Source organism: Psittacula echo (genome assembly GCF_963264785.1).
Source record: "Psittacula echo genome assembly, chromosome: 2".
Taxonomy (NCBI): Eukaryota; Metazoa; Chordata; class Aves; order Psittaciformes; family Psittacidae; genus Psittacula; species Psittacula echo.
Window position 1 is genome coordinate 55,678,388 of NC_137737.1, and position 18,545 is coordinate 55,696,932.

At 39.9% G+C, this 18,545-nt stretch overlaps 1 protein-coding gene across 1 annotated transcript in view; it reads right to left on the bottom strand.

The window, feature by feature from the left end:
- DLEC1 (DLEC1 cilia and flagella associated protein) overlaps positions 1 to 17,476 on the bottom strand; it is a gene marked incomplete at both ends in the record, with an annotated part of 39,963 nt that extends 22,487 nt beyond the window's left edge. The window contains 18 exons of the mRNA XM_080609635.1: positions 281 to 411; positions 617 to 710; positions 2,387 to 2,561; positions 3,087 to 3,145; positions 5,044 to 5,236; positions 7,014 to 7,176; positions 8,113 to 8,203; positions 9,384 to 9,476; positions 10,400 to 10,536; positions 11,294 to 11,467; positions 12,262 to 12,349; positions 12,743 to 12,824; positions 13,065 to 13,285; positions 13,539 to 13,732; positions 14,766 to 14,876; positions 15,413 to 15,569; positions 16,456 to 16,596; positions 17,444 to 17,476. Coding sequence (XP_080465761.1) covers positions 281 to 411; positions 617 to 710; positions 2,387 to 2,561; positions 3,087 to 3,145; positions 5,044 to 5,236; positions 7,014 to 7,176; positions 8,113 to 8,203; positions 9,384 to 9,476; positions 10,400 to 10,536; positions 11,294 to 11,467; positions 12,262 to 12,349; positions 12,743 to 12,824; positions 13,065 to 13,285; positions 13,539 to 13,732; positions 14,766 to 14,876; positions 15,413 to 15,569; positions 16,456 to 16,596; positions 17,444 to 17,476 — 2,337 coding nt within the window. The remainder of the gene's footprint in view (positions 1 to 280; positions 412 to 616; positions 711 to 2,386; positions 2,562 to 3,086; positions 3,146 to 5,043; positions 5,237 to 7,013; positions 7,177 to 8,112; positions 8,204 to 9,383; positions 9,477 to 10,399; positions 10,537 to 11,293; positions 11,468 to 12,261; positions 12,350 to 12,742; positions 12,825 to 13,064; positions 13,286 to 13,538; positions 13,733 to 14,765; positions 14,877 to 15,412; positions 15,570 to 16,455; positions 16,597 to 17,443) is intronic.
- Between the last annotated feature and the right edge of the window lie 1,069 nt (positions 17,477 to 18,545).

Below are 18,545 nucleotides of genomic sequence, written 5' to 3' on the forward strand. Positions count from 1 at the left end.
CGGACACTGCTGCCAAAACTGCCTAATTGAGAAGGATACATTCTTAAAGATTAACATTCAACTTCACAGGGAACAGCAGAAAGCAAATGCATTGCATGAAATGCAGAAAAGTTCTTATTGTCATGGAAGTATCAACATTGCCTCAGTAATTACTAGACAGCAAAAATACCTCCTGTTTGTAAACGCTCTAGATTTGTCACGCCTTTAAGAGGCAAAAAGCTGTATATAGACAATGGCCAGGCCCCATAGCTAGTTATCCTGTAACACTGAACTTTCGTACCTTAAAAGCAGCCTCAACATGCAGCACAACAGGCTCTGTACAGGGTTCAATTTTACACTGCAGGTTATAGCTGATGGACCCAGGTTTGCTTCCAGTAATTAGCAGTTCAAATTTACAGCATTTATTCACATCTAGAAAAGAAAATTTCAGGGTCCTGCCTCACAATTTTGCACAGAAAAAGAAACAACCTGCTGTAAACCTGTTCTTGAAGCTTCTGGAATCAAATTAAGTCTTCTGCTGGATCCAGCTGCACTATAGTGCTCTGTGATTCTTCTACTCATACCAATGTAAGTATTTCTGTCATTAATTGTTGCTTGCAAGTCCCAGAAACTTTACCTATGATGCCAGTACAAGGTTCAACTTCCATGATGTCACTGGACACAATTTTCTCCCATGTGTACTTGATCAATGATTTGCTGTTATTCCACATCTAAAACAAAGTCAATGAGACAGCTAATGTACTGTAAGCTGCAAACAAGGTATTGCAAGTCTCACATCAGACACCTTGCAAAATCTAGCCATATGCTCATCACCACTAAACAATACAACCTAATAATACACCTTGAATCTAGCTACAAAACCAGCATATGGTAGGAGTGGAAAGGCACAGAACTTCACCTAACTTCTGATTTGAACAGTACTAACCCAGTGCCTTGCCATGTTATTTTCATGATAATGCTGTATCCTCCCTTTCCTTTCTCCTTTGATGTAAAACAAGGACAAGGAGAAGTGGGATTCACCTGACTGGATTTCAGGAGTCTGCAAAATAGATGCAAGAGCTACACTTGACCCCATGTCCTAGGATTCTTTTTACTGAAAATACAGTCAACTAGTGAGTGCTGGGAGCAATTCCTCCAACCTATTTTAACCTATAGGATGAGATCAATCACCGCCTGGATGCTGCTAATGAGATCTCTGGGGACTAAGGTGGCTCAGATGTGGAGATCTATCCCAAAAGCACTATGTGTAGTGAGATTATACAGCACTATATTTAGCACAGTGGCTATCTTCACACAGGTGAAGGTGTTTTCTGAAATCTGAAGAAAATCCATTCTTTCCAAGAACATTTTCATATTTGAAGCCTTTTAAACTTTTACCCCATTTTTCAAAAGTGTAGCAGAACTTCTGAACTTAAACTTTACATCTTTCTTCTGAGAGCAGCCTTTTTTTTTGCTGAAGGATCTGTTTGTGAGGGAGCTGTAAGCTCTCAATATCTTTGGTTTGCTATTCAGAGCTATTCAGACATTATTTCTTAATTACAGCAAGTAACATTGTTCTCTGAAACACAATTATCTCTAAGCACAGTTTAAATTCTTCTAAGACTAAAAAGCCAGTTGGAAACTGTAAGGAATCTCATTATATTATCAGTAAATGACTTAATTACCTATACCACATATGTAGCTACAGTGGATAAATGGAAAGTATGAAATGAGTGTTTTACGTTGAAAAAGAAATTCTTGGAAGAGAAGGATAAAACTAAATTCCAGTTAGCAGTATCTTTTAGAAAAAATAGGAAGACCATTAAGTGGGAAATGTCTTCCTGCCTGGCTCCAGCTAACAGGTGTATTTTTCACAAACAGGTTCAAGATCAAAAGGATCCTGATATAGTGAAGAGGACATTGAACAAATGGAAAATTGCAGCAACAATCTGTCCCATAATAGGACAAGTGGAATAAGGCCTAGTAAGCTGCAGCTTTTGTGCCTTTTGTAGCTCTTCTGTGCTTGCGGTAGTTCTTTGCATGAACAGTGCCTTTGTGATGAGGTAATTTAATCATCCTTTGGCTATTCCACCCAACTGGAACACTTTTCACTACAGGAGTGACAAAGTGATAAGCAACAGGTTAGTGACCCAGAAAAACATTTAGAAGGGTAAAACTCTGTGGTATCACACTTGAGAGATGAAGAAAGATGAAAGCCTGCCGCCTGGAGTTTAGGGCTAAGGAGGCTTGCTAAGGAATTTTAGTACAGACCTTCCTGGAGTCATGGCTTCTCTTAAAAATACTTAAGAAACTAAAATAACATGGATTGTCTGATCTCTTCTAATAACACCTATGACATCTAGTGACACAAAGCACATGATAACAATGACGTCAAAAGCAAACAAACCTTAAATGTTTTCCTGATGTTTACACCAATAAAGTTTTCCCCAGGCATGATAATGGCATATGGTTCCAAAAGAAGATTAAATGCTTCTGTTAGTCCTTTAACTTCTATTCCCAGTGCTATTACATCCTTTGTTTTGTATTCTGGGATATTTTGAAGCATCTCATCTTTTACTAAACTGTAGGAGGAAATATGGTAGAATTATTAAGCATCTTAAACTGGTGTTCAAACTGGATTCCCTCTTTAAACTATCAGATCAAAACTAAAATCATCAAAAGTTTCTCAAGTTTAAACTGCCCAGTCTGCAGTTAGCTCAGGCTGGGACAATTGAAAACTGGAAAAAATACAGCTGTTCAACATACTCTAGTTGTCCCAGTTTGTTCATGAATAAGTATGTAAGTCACAGACAGCTGTGAAAAACAGTAATAACAGGAAAACCTGCTGGAGATCTCAGCAGAAAGCCTGGAATATGAACAGAGAAAATCACTTTTTCCAGGAGAGGTGCAGCCCTAACTAGGGCTAAGGCCTGTGTTCAGACATAAGATCACATAGATGCTTTATGCCACAATTAGTTGTGCAGATAAAACCCCTTGTTATTATGAATCCATCATCATCAGAGATGAAGAATCTTTGTAACTTAATGTAATAGCACAGCTAAAATGTGGCTAAACATTTTATTAAGGAATACTGTTTCTCAGCTTACCAAGGTGATTCTGGGATGTCCACCAGTACCATCTGAATCACACTGTGATAACTCTTCAGCTATACAGATGAAGGAGGAGAAGATTTTAATGTGAAGTAATCGGTTATGTTGAGGATTAAAAGAAGATCAGAGAATCAGAGAATCACAGAACGGTTTGGGTTGGAAGGGAACCTAAAGCTCATCTAGTTCCAACCCACTGCTATGGGCAGTGACACCTTCCACCATACCAGCTCCAAGCCCTGTCCAACCTGGCCTTGAACACCGCCAGAGATGGAGCAGTCACAGCTTCTCTGGGCAACCTGTGCCAGGGCCTCACCACCCTCGTAGGAAAGAACTTCTTCCTAATATCTAATATAAATCTTCCCTTTTTCAGTTTGAAGCCATTCTCCCTTGTCCTATCACTGCAGACCTGTGTAAGAAGTCCCTCTCCAGATTTCTTGTAGGCCTCCTTAGGCACTGGAAGCTGCTTTAAGGTCTCCCTGGTGCCTTCTCTTCTCCAGGCTGAACAAGCCCAGTTCTTTCAGCCTACCTCCATAGCAGAGGTGCTCCAGCCACCTGATCATTTTTGTGGAGTCCTCTGTACTCACTCCAACATGTCCATGTCCTTCTTCTGTTGGGGGCCCCAAAGCTAGGGGGTCTTACAAGAGAAGACGAGAGGGAGATGATTACCTCCTTCGACCTATTGTTCATGCCTCTTGTGATCTTGTCCTACAAGCACACACTGCTGGCTCATGCTGAGCTTCTCATCAACCAAGATGCAAAAGTAGTTTACATTTAAAGGAGGAATGCTCATCATTGGAGTCCTAAGCTCTGATAAACAGTATTCAAACTCCAGTTACTAAAACATGTTTGACTCCAAAATATTAAGCCAGATTCTGATCTCATGGTGTATGTATGGTTCCAAGAAAAATACTAATTTTTGACATGCCTGTTATTATTTCCCTAGTATATTGCATACTATACACAAGCATCTGCAAAGGCTCCCCAGATTAAGCTCAGTACTGCTGTACTAACTTGAAGTTTCTTCTACTCTTCCATCATGGGAAAAGAAGATGCCTTCTATATTCTAATGGGGGGGAAAAAAAGGAAACAGAAGCAGGCCTTAAATCTGAAGGGCTCTGCAAAAGGCTCATTTGTTTGTAGAGAGATTAACTGAAGTGCATATGTTAATTCAATATATTTTTCTATGAACTAATTAAAGCATTTAAAATACCCAATTAGTTTCTCTTCCATACTTATTTGAGGTATTCCTATGCCTGTCAATCACCACAGTATGGGATATTCCCACTCTTGGGCTTACTTTGGATCAAGTTTCTTTAAATACAGTGAGCTCATGCTCTTTATTTACACAGACAGGAGAGCAGAAACTAGGACAACAGTCACTAGTGCAGCTGCATTCAAACATGGTTGCACCCCGTTACGCAGAGCTGCAAGCTACCATTTCTCTGCCAAAGGCTACTACTATCCTCATAATTTACCACACAGCTGTTCATAGGACCCATTTCAACCCCCAAAAGCTACAGCTGGAAATAGTTTGAATAATCAGTTTGCTAACCAAACTTACTTACAGTGCAGTAGGTACAGGGCACATCCCCAGTGCAGCTCATTCAGCAGAAGGGGAAGGGTCAGGAGATTGTGGAGGAGCTGGTAGTGTGGTGAGGGTGGCAACTTTACCAGCCAACACAGCTGCAGCTATGAGGATGTGGCCATAGTTCCAGTGTAAAATTAATTGTGTCAAGTCAGTACCAAATATGACCAAATGAGATCAGAAGCTGTCTCACATTTTGCAGTCAAAACATGTTTTCTTTTTGTAACTTTCTACATTTTGAACATTGTTTATCAGAGCATAGTACCAGCTAATTAAATTTCACTTAGAAAGCTGCACAGCAAGGATTTTATGACTTGCATAAAAATACACAGCTGGAGTTTGCAGATAAGAAGGAATCACAAGCCATACCTCCTGTGGAGTGTAAGTGAGAATAAACTCATGATCTGTACAGGGAAGCAAAACTCCCTCCTCAGGATCTAGGAAGAAGGCTGACTCTGTGTCTTGGTTGTATTTGACCTTCGTGAAGTCTGTAGTTTCTTCTGGTACTAATGGTTTCAGGTTGGGCTTCATTATCTGCCAGTAGAAAGGAAGTTCTACTTGGCTGCAGAGATCAATACAAACCAAAAAAGCTATGATTAAAAAAATCTGATATTTGAGTAAAACATTAGGAGGAAAATATCAGGTCCTTTTTCCACGCAGGGAATTCCTCTCTTTAAAAATTACAGGCATTGGACTTACCAGTCTTTATGAGCTACAAAGCTGATGAGGCAACATAGAGTCAGAACATGCTAATATATGGAAGTAAATTAAGTAAACATTTAAGATATGTTAACACTTTCTTGCCTTATTTAACGTGCTATGTAATGCAACTTTGAGGAAGCTCCACAATTCTTTCAAGAATCTGAGAGCAACAGAATCATTCCTGCTGATACAAGTATGTTTGCATTGGATCACTGCTGATGATCTATATAACATTCTGAATTTAATCCAAGTGCAAGATACAGTCTTTAAGATGTTAACAAACACAGTGGCTCCAGCTAAGTTCATAGCAATGGCTCTGCAATACTCTCTGTAATCCAGAAAAGGTTGCTCAAGTAGGTTGCTTCAGCAGAAGTGTATTCCGTAGAATGACTTTATGGGTTTTAAAAACTTGCTCATGCTGACCTCAAAAACTTTGCCTTACTAAGGGGAGGAAGGATACTGGAATTTGAAGGTGAGTATCAATAACAAAACTGAACACATACAATTTCTTGTATCACTTTCTATAGCAGTAGAAAGTTTTCTTTTTCCTGCTTCTATGGAATTCAGTCTCAGCCTGCCCCTCTTTGTTCATACAGATGCTGACACCAGACATGCAGGGACTGCTGTCATGATTATAGCACAGAGAATATGTGGAAATTGGCATAGTCACATCCTTCACCAATTTACAGCATCCAGTTCACCAAATCACACTTTCTTTATCCAAACAGCATTCTATTCTGGCATTATGCATGTGTATTTTCCAGGCCACAAAAAAAAACTTCCAGAAATTCAAGTAGCAATTTACATGAATATATCTAAAACCAGGGCTGACCTCCCCTCACTGTTTTGATAGTCTGCAGCCTCTAACTACTATAATCATGCACATTAGTGTACTTCTATTACTGTCCAACTGATTTGGATCAAATCGGGATGCCACTATGTTCAGTGCAACGTAATTGTATATAGACATATTCCTTGATTTCAAATAGAGTTTGTATTTAAATCTATTAGGACTCAATAGCAGGAATAATGTGTAAATTTTAATGTGAGCTAGTTACATTGGACTCCCGTTTTAATCAGTGGAGATCCAGTGGAGTCCAAAATACATTATTATCTTGTTCTATGGGAGATGTCTACACTCAGAACTGGATTCTTAGAAGCATCTATTTCGCTGCACTATGAAAGGAAAAGAGTATAGAGTGCCTAGCTCAGTTACCCAAGTATACATTGTACACATGAAAAGTTAGATAAATCTCACCTAGATGACCCTGTTAAATATTTCCTACAACTATCTATACTTATAAACCTCTTGGAGTTGCAGATTCATTTATATGGAAGCAAATATATTGACCTTGGCAGTGTATGAACTAAATGGTATTGCTAATGGTTGCCATAACATGTGATCTCTGTATATGTTTCTGCTTTTACAAACATATTCTTAAACCTTAATTGCTAAACAATGGAGCAAAAGGAAGCAAGGCTTCTGTACAACAGCTATCAAGTGCATGAAGGTTTCTCCAGCTTAAGAGAGTATGGTATCACAAATGAGATCCTGGCCACAATTTTTTGACTGCAGAGCGTTATTCTGTTGTCTGTTTAGACTGCAGAGCATTATTCTATTAGCAGTAGCTACGTACGTAGAGTTTCTTATAACCAATTTCTTCTTCTTGGTGGTATGTGGGTTTTGGGGGTCAAATCGTATGAGATGCTGTGCAGTTGCATCAGTAGCTTCATCAGGTTTGGGTTTGCTTTCTCCACCCGTGACAAATAAAAGCTCCAGAGCTATCAGCTGTCCAACACCTTGAAGAAATAAGTAGGTATTAGTGTTTACCATGTGGCTATTAACATTGTTCATGTTACTCATTAATGGCCATTGCTGGCATTTGCTCTTATTGATAGTATCTCGTGTTTCCTCAAATTTCAGAACTCCAGGGTGTTAATCATACAATATTTTCCTGGTGTTCTTTGTTTATCAACATATATCAGTAGAGATCTTCCCTTCACACATTTAACAGATTTGGATTTCAGGGTCACAACCTCAGCTCACTTACATCAGCATCCTTTCACTGAAGTAAGCAAGGTGTTTGCAATGGTTGATAATGTTCTGAGATGTCCCAGATGTTCTGATCAGCATATTAAGATTAAAATAAGCAGCAAATGCACTACTTAAAAAATTAGAAAATACCTGTAAGAGTGATTAAATAGATGACAAGTCAAGCGTAATATTTTAGCACTTGCAGTTACATTACAGGACAAGCACTAAAATTTACAAGAATTTCAACTGGTTTCATTAGCTAATCCGAAGACTGCCTCTCTTTCTCCTGAATATCCTAATCCAAGATGTGCCCCAATTTTACTTCATATCCAAATGTATTTCTGCCCTGTTAAAGCTGATGCTTTATAGTTTGACATGTTACTGGTACAAAGTCTAAGAAATTAATTGCACCTGACAACATGTTTTCTGTTGCTTTGTGACATTTTACATTTGGATTTTTGGCTACAGTAGGTAGATAAAGAGCTCAGTGCTTTCTGAATACAGTGTACTTCATGTACTAGAATGACGCAGTAATAATAATAATAAAGAAGTTCAGCATGTAACACCGTCCTGGAACAAAGTGTTTGGTTAATTGGATGACACAAAATATTACCATCACTTCAAGCCATCAACTACCACTCACATTAACTGAATAAATATGGTGTTAGAAATGTAACCTCTGAAAGGCGTTAGAAACAAACCTGTGACTGTAACATCACTGTCCTGGCAATTGTCACAAACAATAGTGTATGTCTGCTGTGAGACTTCTGGAAAAGAAGGAAAAAACATTACCTGAAAGAGAAAAGTAAAATAGCAATGACTGTTACTGATTTCTCTCCAGAAAGTAATAAACTTAAATTCACAAACACTCACTAAAAGACAGTTCTAATATTAGTTATGAAATCTTACATCTGCAAGAAACAGACAATGTCACAGTCCCTTAACACAAACCAGAAAGAAATAGGTGTTTTCTGGATCACTAAACTTGCATGCACATGCCTGAATGATCGTCAGAGGCTGCCTTTGTAGTCCCTGGAGATGTGGGCAGTCTCCTGCCTTAGTTTTATGAATTACACCCTCAAAATTGGATCTGCCCTCAATCACTTACTAATACCACTGCTGCCTTTCAAGATACAACAATGTGAGCAGGATAACTGCTGTATACCCTCCCTAAGTTCCAACTCAACAAGAATGGTTCAGGGGCCAAAACCCTTAGCTGATTCTTCTGTCTGTCATCCATTACTACCTGCAAACCCAACCCATCCTAATCTATCTCCTCTTTCTCTCCCACCTGGCCCTGTTAAAGTGCCTGGCCCTGTTAAAGCAATGCACATGGGAAGACAGAGAGGAGGAGAAACATTTCTCTTTTATGAACCTGCTTGACCCATTCCTCTCATCAACAACCAGGAGAAACTAGTAAAAGAAAGGGCTGAAGGCTAGCCATACTCTCCGTATCATTCTTCTCCCCACAGTGATTTGTAATAAAATGTGACCCACGTCAGACAAAACAGTGGTGGCAACCATTAATGCATACTTACTGCAGGATCTCTTTAAGGAAAGAGCACATCATAAGTAAATGATTTGTACCTGTTACATGAAAGATTTTTTTTTTTCCTCCCTAAGTGTCCTTTTTTTCCAAGAAAGCTCAGAAAGGAAAACTTTCTTGGATTTGATGCCCCAGCAGGAACGAAATAAGCACTCCTGTGTTCTCAGATTCCTGTTTTCTCTAACAGGATTCTTAGTGTAGGGAAAATCTGACTGGTCTCTGAGTGGCTAAGCAAGATTTGGAAGTTCCATGAAAGACTCTCCAGTAAGACTCACAATTGCAATTCTTCCAGCATAATTGCACAAAAAGATTTAAGCCTTTTTGCTCACATAAACCCAAATTCACAAAGTCCAGCCAAGATCTTCTAAAATGATCTTGTTTGCTTATTTATTTGTACAAATAATTTCTACAGCAGTTGGTACTAACCTCTACTGTTGTATTCTGCCCTGGGGCTAGCTCAAGCACAGGAGGATGGATCCCAAAAGGAGCTTGTATCACAAAACCATCAGTGGCAATAGCCTAAGTTTTTAAAAAAAAAAACAAACCAAACCACAAAAAAAAGAAAAAAGAAAAAAAAGGAAAGATTAAAAACTTAGATTGAGTTTGTTGTTTTTAAAATACAAGATTACCTAAAAGAGGCAGAATACTACCTCTTACCATATTTTTTTTCACATCTCTCAAAAGTATATGTATATGGCTTGATTAGAAGAAATGCTCTATGTTTTATAATTGCCATGGTAAAAGCAGGAGGGAAGGTGCTGTCCCGCAAGACAAATGATAGTGTCAGAAGCCCTAATATTCATATTTGCAGAAGAACAGCTCTGCCTGAGCACAGGGGCTTTGTTTTTTCCATGCTCATGACTCACTTTGAGTTGGAACTGTAAAGCGTTTCAGGAGGGACATCCTGGCACATCAGCTGTCACTTTGGCCTTTTCTCCAGCACATAAAATGCCAACCTACCAGCTACATCTTATCTTTTTTGTCCATATCATTTACATCTGTTTTGTGATGGAAACCTAAAGACTGCAGTACTGGAGTGGGCTGCAAGCTCTACAGGTGCAGCAAGGTCAGTAAGTGGTGTCTTTAGTGGGAAGGGGGAGGAAATCAGCTGAAGCAATGTTCAAACTGACTGCATTTCTATTTGTATTAAGAATAAAGTTAAAGTTCAAGCCAACTGTCTTTTCCCTGACCTATGGCTGAGTTTACCCCATCACTGAGCAAGAAACTGCCTTCCAGAGGCAAAACAGAGCACAAGCAGAGGCTACGGACATCCAGGGAGACTGGTCTTCAGGACAAATGTGAATCCCTGAGGGAGTGGCAATACCAATGTCTCCAGCAAGGCCTTGTGACTTCTGTGCTAATATCCCATGACTAGCTTGAAAGCCTTTGTGGCTGGGCAACAATACCATACCATGTCCAGTATTTCTTTTCTAATCACTCACCTCAAAATTAGGAGATGGGTAGGCTTTCTTTGGCATTATAGAGAATTTCTCAGTTCTAATTCCCTCATTTCTGCACAAAATCATCATTACTTTTATTCCTCCAACAAGGCAGGGACCACAGTCTATGATGTGAGGCACTGCAATGAGTAACACAGAAAATCAGACTACACAGACAGTGAAGGCTTGCCAGCTGCTTCTTAAATAACTCTTTACAGACAACATTACTGCATATGAATATGCTGGATGCTGCCATCCTAACCCCCCTCATATTCTTTCCATTTGAAAGTTGCACAGTATCAGGTGTATATTTCTACATATATCTTACATTTTAATTGTGCTTCCTACTTAAAGACTCTATTGAATGATAGCAGAAAGTAAGATGTTTTTAAAACATGCTCAGTATAACAGGAAAGGTGAATTTAGCAAAAATGAAAGCAAGTTTCTGCACAAGCCATCCTGGTTGGTACAGCTGAAGCTAGAAATCTGAGAGGTGAATCCTGCAGGTATATAATAATGAACATAATTAATGTAATATTGAATGAATATTAATTAATAGCATCAAATGTTTATAACTAAATCATAATTCATAAATATTTAAGATAAGTAATTACAGTTAGGAATCCAGAAATCAACAAGACACAAACCTAGAAAAGTGGCTCCTGCTCAGTCCTCTAACAGAAGCACAAATGATTGAGGAAAAATTTGTCAGGATTACATTTTAATAACTAGTGGAACTATTATGAGTGAAAATGAGGTAGATATCAAACCTTGGAAACTGCACTGCCAAGTTTGGCCATGTTCATTTTGTGATATAAAATTGGAGACAGTCAAATGAAAAAAAAAAAAAAAAGTCCTTTTAACTTTAGAGAAACTTAAGAATTGGACAGTACTGACATGTTAACACTGGAGGTGGTCTTTTAGCTTGGATTGGGATCAAAAGAGGTTCTGATACTTGAGTTTCTACTATCATACAGTCTTCATAATCTCCTGGATATTTAGGAGTAAATCGGACCGTATACTGGCATGTCATCCCAGGAGCAATCAGTCCTCCCTTTCCTGGAAATTTTCCTCCGAAAAAAAAGAATGCAAGGAATTAAAAAGAATTAAAACCTCCCAAAGTTGGCTTATGTATTTATGATCACATCTCTTTCTGGAAAGATGCCTGTAAACTCTCCCCATTTATTGCCTAAGTCAAGCTGATAAAAACGAATGATCACAAAAGGCCTGCCAGTGTTATCTGTGTATGTGCATATCTTCCCCTCAACTCAAAGAAGACTTTTGTGTCTGAAATATGCTTTTCATAACCACAGAAAACAAAGTGAGGAGAAACCTAGAGAAAGTACCCAGCTTTCCTCTACACAGGACAGCAAGGCTTACATGGGGGCATCCAACTTTTTCTAGATATTTCTCCAATGCTGTAACTGAGATACCACCATCTCCTTAGGCAATCTGTCCTGCTGCCTATCTATTGTACTATATATCTCCTAACGTAATCTTCCTTACTGCAACTGAAGTATATTGTTTCTTGCCCTCTTCCCCATAGTGGAAACTATGTCTGTTCTTAGATGCATTTTGGATAAGACTCAATCTAGGTATTCCATGAATACATTTCAACCTAACTTTGAAAAATTTAATGTAAGGTTGTCTCCCTGAATTCCTTATTAGACCATCTGAATCTGCTTATGAGTTGCATATGAATGGTCCTAAAGACGTAAGTCAGCCTTCAGTTTTCTAAAGAACTGAGCATTATGGATAGCAGAAGCAAACAGAACGTCTCTGAAAAAACTTTGTTCAAGCTGATAAGCTGATAAATCAGATCTCTTATGCGTTAACATCTTAAAGGCAGTAAAAAGAATGCTTACCTGGCCCAAGGGCAAATGCTGAAGTAGAGGGAGGGATAAGTCTTACATAATGACATGTTGAAGTGATGTTCTGCAGCTCTATAGTCATCTTAATTTAAAAAGAAAACAAATTACTCCGTTATATTTATCACCACTCATTGTAATGTTTGCAATTCCCTAGTACTCCACTAGTAGTAACTAATTTATTATCACAACCAATCTAAAACCCTCAGTTTATTTAATAAAGGCTGAATCAGATACTACCAAAACAAAGCGGAGACTGAAAAGGTCCGTTTTAGTTTTCACTGGTTAGTGTGTCAGTGGCATGTGTGAAAGAGTATCTTCAAGGAACCTATACGGTCATTAATTCAATATAAATAAGAAACACAGAATTTTGTTAAACTGCAGGAAGCCAAAAGGTTGGCTGAGATACATAGATTATGGCAGGACATAATGCTCCTCAGTAGTAGAATAAACCCTCTACAGAGAAGTAAGTTCTCACCTCATAAACCTGGCCAACTTCATAATTAGAAAACATAACAGTAGGTGGATTGGCAAGAAACACAGGAACAAATGAGGTATCACTGAAAGAGAAAAAAAACCTGGAGACATTATCTGACTGCCCAGTTCTTTAAATATGGATACAATGGGAAATTGCAAAAGGTATCCCTTAGTAAGAACAAAATATCATACAGACATACTTTGTTTCCTAAGTGACTACGTAGCTATTTGGCTCAAATATCTACTTGTATATCTACAGTAATTCTATGGTGGAGTCTCTGTGTACTCCAGCTCAGAATCAAGAAACTGTATATACTGCATACCCTTTATCATCTTCTGCTTTCCTTCTGGCTATGGTTTGTTCCACCTTTCCTTGAGAAATGACAAGAGATTTGCCTCCGTGAAGAGAATTTGGTGGGAAAAAGCGAGGGTTCTTCAAGTAATTCTGCCTTTTCTCAAGTTTGGCAAGGTAAGCATGCTCACTTTCTCTCTCAGCTTTGCACTTACTATCTTTCCAGGCCAGCTTCTGTGAGGCATTAGTTTTCTTTGAAAACAAAGAGATCATGGTGCAAAATTAAACATGGTAATTTTGAGGATGATGATAAAGGTATCCGTACATGTACAATTAAAGCTATACAGCATGGAAAATTCATACGGAAATATTGTGTTTCTCTTTTCTTAAAAGATCAAATAAGTACTGGAGCTAAATCAACAATGCATTGATATTCCCTCTTTGTTACAGGAACAGCAATAGACCTTATAGTTCTGACAGACTAAAACAGATCTGTAAAATGTACCTTATTTATCTTTTTAGTCTGGTGGCTAGAGTCTGGAGTTGAAAGAAGAGTTAATGTGCTTAAAGACACATTTGGCAGTCTACCAGGTATTTTCTGTAGATGTGCAATCTCTGCAGGCATCTGGTCCCACAATCTTGAAGAAACACGCTGTTTAAAAGCAAAAGTCTCTTTGAAGTAGCCAGGTTCTGATTTTCCTGCAATTCAAAGAAAAAAAATAAGTCTATAAGAGAAAAAACATGAATTATAAGCACTTATTCTAAGTGTAAGTGTATGAATTTATTTTAGTTTTGTTGATGGTGAAAATATACTTTAAATCCTCTAGAATTTATTTTAAATTTATAATATATTTTGCACAAATGAAGCTTAGTGCTTTAATAACAAAGCTTTTAGAAATACTGAGTAAGCAAGCTATATACAAAGAAAGTTACATCACTCTCAGAAAGCTGTGTTAATCTTAAAAGTGAAAGGAACTTAGAATGTCCTGTTCAATTTACAAAAATATCTATATGATGGACTTACGAAAGTCAGGAAGTTGACATAAACAGGATGTACCATCTAGTCCCATGTTCCTACTGTTAAGCAAACTCTGAGATGTTAGATTTTTGGCTTTGTTTGGTATTACAATGTGGAAAAAAAACCAAACGCAAATCTTGGAATTTGTGACTAAGTTGATTACTCTGAAATGTTTGCTTTGACTTGGTTGAAAAAATGTCAATTTAATGATAGTAAAATCTTTCACCTTGGCTCATAAGTCAGTAAAAGAAGTCCTGACATTGTACAAAAATTATCTCCATTTGCAAATTGAACTGATATATTTTCTAGAACTCAAAATAAAGCATACAGTTTTATTTCCCTGAAAATAGCTTTTAATGTAACCACTTCCCTTCTCTATATACAGGATAGAATTGCAGCTTTTTGCTAATGAAATTGAATAGAGGCAGAGCAGTCATAGTTAATATAGTTTTTGTGCCAGATGGAAAGAACTACAAACAAATGTGTGACCACCATTAAATTTCACGGTTAAGCACATTTAAACTCAATCATTTTTAAGTTATCAATTTTAGTTTGACAATGTCCCGTTAGTGGAATTTTACACTTGAAATACTAGAGTCCATTCTGCTTTGGCAGAAAACTATAAAAATATACTCAGATCTGCTACATCCTCCAATGATTCAATTCTTATAGAATGTTCTAATAATCTAATTTATTCTCTGCTTTAGAAGTTACCTTTGGGTGCTCTAGTAGGAGGAGATTTATCAGTGATGTAGTCTTCAGGGCAGATTAAATTATTTTTTCTGAGAAGTTCATTATTCACAATCCACCTAAAACAGGATGCCACTGCAACAGTAAAACAAACAAACAATGCAAAAGCTTAGTCCATTAATACACTATCTTGATTAATACACTATCTTGATTCATTCAAAGTAATGTTGTCTTTACAATGCATCACCATCAGGTAGTATTTTTGGATAGAGAAACAATTTGGTATTTTAATCCCAAGACTCGGACACGTACCCACAATTCTAAATTCACTTCAAACCCAGCTATGCAACCATTAGAGAAACACCTAATCTGTTCTTTGCTACTACATATCAAGGTATATATGCTGTAATAAAGTTAGGTGGTAAGCCATTAATTGCAAATTTAAAACCTTGAAAATGATCTGGTTGTTTAGTTTCTTGCAGTGTTAAACAGATGTTACTTTACTTGAATCTCCGCACAAAATCCTTTGATGCTGCTCTATTGCTGTAATGCCAAACCAAATACTCACTGAGTCTAGTGTCAGCCCCACTAGTGATTTAGACAAATGTGGCATTACTCTCCAGGTACCATAAGCATGTAGCAAGGAGAGGCAGTACTTCCAGAATCCTCACCTGGTGGCAGTCCTATTTTGTGGAAATCTTCCCCCACATCTGCCTTCAGCACATTTAGGGCCCTTTCTTCTTCTGCTTTTGCTCGTTCCTGGGCCTGAATGATGTTCTTTTCTGCTCTGTCAGCTTCTCTCAGCCGGCACTTATGTTCATCAAGAAGCTGTTAGGAGCACGGATGAATGTAGATAAATGAGTGTAATTTGAGCTGTTAACATCTCCTTACAGATAAATGTTTTCTATTTGCCTTTGAGGGGTAAATACAGGTAGCTTTGTAAAACATAATTACTTTACAAGCATAAACTGGCCTGTTAAACCAGTCATTTCTATCATTTAACTTGTGCTGTGTAAGAAGCACTACCCAAGAAAAGTGGAGACCCTCTCAGGACAAGGGAAATGTCTTTTACCTTCTGTGGGACAGCAGCTCAGAGCATGTGTCCATCAATATATTCATAAATGACTCAAAAGAAGTATGAAACTTCAGACTTTTCAGCTCTGATAACCTTTGAGGGAGTATGAATGGAAAAAATACTGTTGCTCGAATCATCCAGTAATAGCCTCTACTTTCATACACTGACAATACCTATCAGAGCAATGATTAATACAGGTATTTTGCATTTCTACTGTTGATTTCATCCAAGATTCCCAAACGGCATTGCAAATGCTAACAGATTACGTGTCATAGAGCACCACTAAGCATATATAAATAATATTTGCAGCATCTGGTTTCAAAATGCACCACATCAGAATAATTTATTGTAAGATAGGAAGTCTAGTACCCTGACCAGCAGTTACAGGGGCTTGTCAGCCAGTGGAAGAGGGCTACTGGTTATACTCTGTGTCTGAAAAGCTGTCCGGAGCTGAGAACATCACAAAGGAGCATGTGGTGAATATTAACTTATATGAAAGGTTCTGTGGGAAACTGTGCTTGAGTAAATTTCCATTACAATATCAGTTCTAGGACCACCCTCTGACTTTTCATTTTATCTTACGAAGTAGCAGTGAAAGCTGAACAGATCTCCAGACCCTGACTTGATTTTGACTTGTACCTTCTGTAGCTCCTCAGTAAAGCTCTCATGATAAACATTGTCTTCTCCTCGGGACTTGATCCAGTTTGTCTCCAGGTCTTCCCCTGAAACATCTCCAGTGTACAGGTCCTCAAAGATACTAGCCAGCAAGGGGGAGATGTCCTGAGAAAAGAAAATGAAAATGTTCATGCTGATGGCCAAAGACAAGATCAGGTGAGATTCCTGGGCATGTGAAAATGGCTGGAATTAGCAAATGGAGAAGTGGGGGAAAATGGCTGGGAAAGGTACCCAAGAAGGGCCCTGAAAGGGAACACACTGCATGTTTGCACGTGAACACTGATATGTGAGGGCATGTATATAAGCGTGTGCATGTGTGTGTGTACACAAGGTCATACATGCACACATGTGGTGTGCCTATGCTGGGTGGCTGCGCATGTAGGTGATTGTGCTGGTCACAGTTCTCTGTGCATACAGTTGTGTATGTGTGCAACGATTTATGCAGGGATGCGTCCATATGGGGCTATGTGAGTGGTGTGTATATGAGATACATCCCCTGTACAGGGTACTATATGTGTGTGTACCAGTCCTTGTGTACAGCATGTGTTTGTGTGCCTCAGGGTGCATGCAGTGATGTGTGTGTGTGCCTGTGTGCAGGGGCGTGCATGCATGTGAGGCTATTTGGGGATTGTCTGTGTGTGTGTGGCTGTGTCATTCTGCAGGGGTATGCATGCATGTGAGGCTGTTTGCAGGGGAGAGTGCATGGCTGTTTGGGAGGGTGTGTTTGCGGGGGGTGTGTGTGTCAGTGTGCATGTGTGTGCATGCATATGAGGCTGTTTGCGTGTGTTTGTGTGTGTGCAGGGGTGTGCATGCATGGGAGGCTGTTTGCAAGGGAGAGTGTGTGTGTGAGGCTGTGTGTGGGGTGTGTTGCCAAAGCTGTGTTTGTGTCAGTGTGCATGTGTGAGGCTGTTCGCGGTGTGTGAGTGCCGTGCGGCCCTGCCCGCTGCCTTACCTGCATGCAGAGGTGGAGGCTCCGCTGCGCCATGGCAAGCCTGGCGCTGGGGCGGCCCTGGCCAGCCCGCGTCCCTCAGCCGCAGCATGGACGCGCCGCCGTTGCTGAGCGACCGTGCGGGCCGCGGGGCGGGGGAGCCGGCCCGGGGGCGGAGAGGAGGCACCTGGGGCCGAGCGCCGGCTGAGGGATCGGAGGGGGGAGCCTCCACTATGCTTGCCGAGCGACCTCACTCCCCACAGCCATGGCCGCCCTTCGCCGCCATACTAGCGCTCTTGGAGGGCTGAGGGCGACTCTCCGCCTCTCTGTGAGGGTCGCACCCCATTTCTGCCCTCTCAAAATAGCTACTTTGTGTGCTCTTTTAAAGCAGCGGAGCTATATGAATTAATAAGAAACGAAAGAAAATGTTGACCTGAAGCCTTTGTGGGGAGTTGGGCTTTCTGCGCTGCCCGGCTTGCCCATCCGCCGGCGTCTGGCTTTGCTGCAGGCCGCGAGGTGGGCAGCTGAGGGAAGAAAACAAACCCTCTCCTTCTTCCCCAGCTGCCACAGGCTGCTCTTCGAGGCAGGGCTCATCCCTGCTGCCGCAGCCGGGCTGCGAGGGCTGGAAGTTGGGGTAATTCATCATCAGCCCGAGAAGCCATCCATTTTCCCTCAGCCTGCCGGAGCGCCCTGGCTGTGTACGCCGTTGCTAACAACAGCCGCCTGCTCCTGCTGCAGCGGGAGGTGTTCTCCTTAGAAACCATTCTGGCGCAGCACTTTCTGCTTATCCTGCCTCTTTTTTTCCTTTCAACTGTGGGCCCCGGGGCTTCTCCCTTGCTATGAGGGTCATCGGGCTCCACTGGGATTTCCAGGGGTTGGAAGTGGGCAATGTCACTGCCCTCTGATGGTACTTCATAGAAAATAACCATCACAAAAACAATTACAGGTCACCAGCCGGTGTTGTTCCATGAGAAATAGGCAAAAGGGCTGGGGGGTGGTTGAAAAACTGGCTTTTGTAGGCAAGCCTGCAAAATGGGCTTTTGACTACATTTTGTAGGGGCTTTTGACTACAGCATGGTGTTGCTTTAGTTCATCAGCTCACCAAATTCTGAGTCTGGAATAAGAC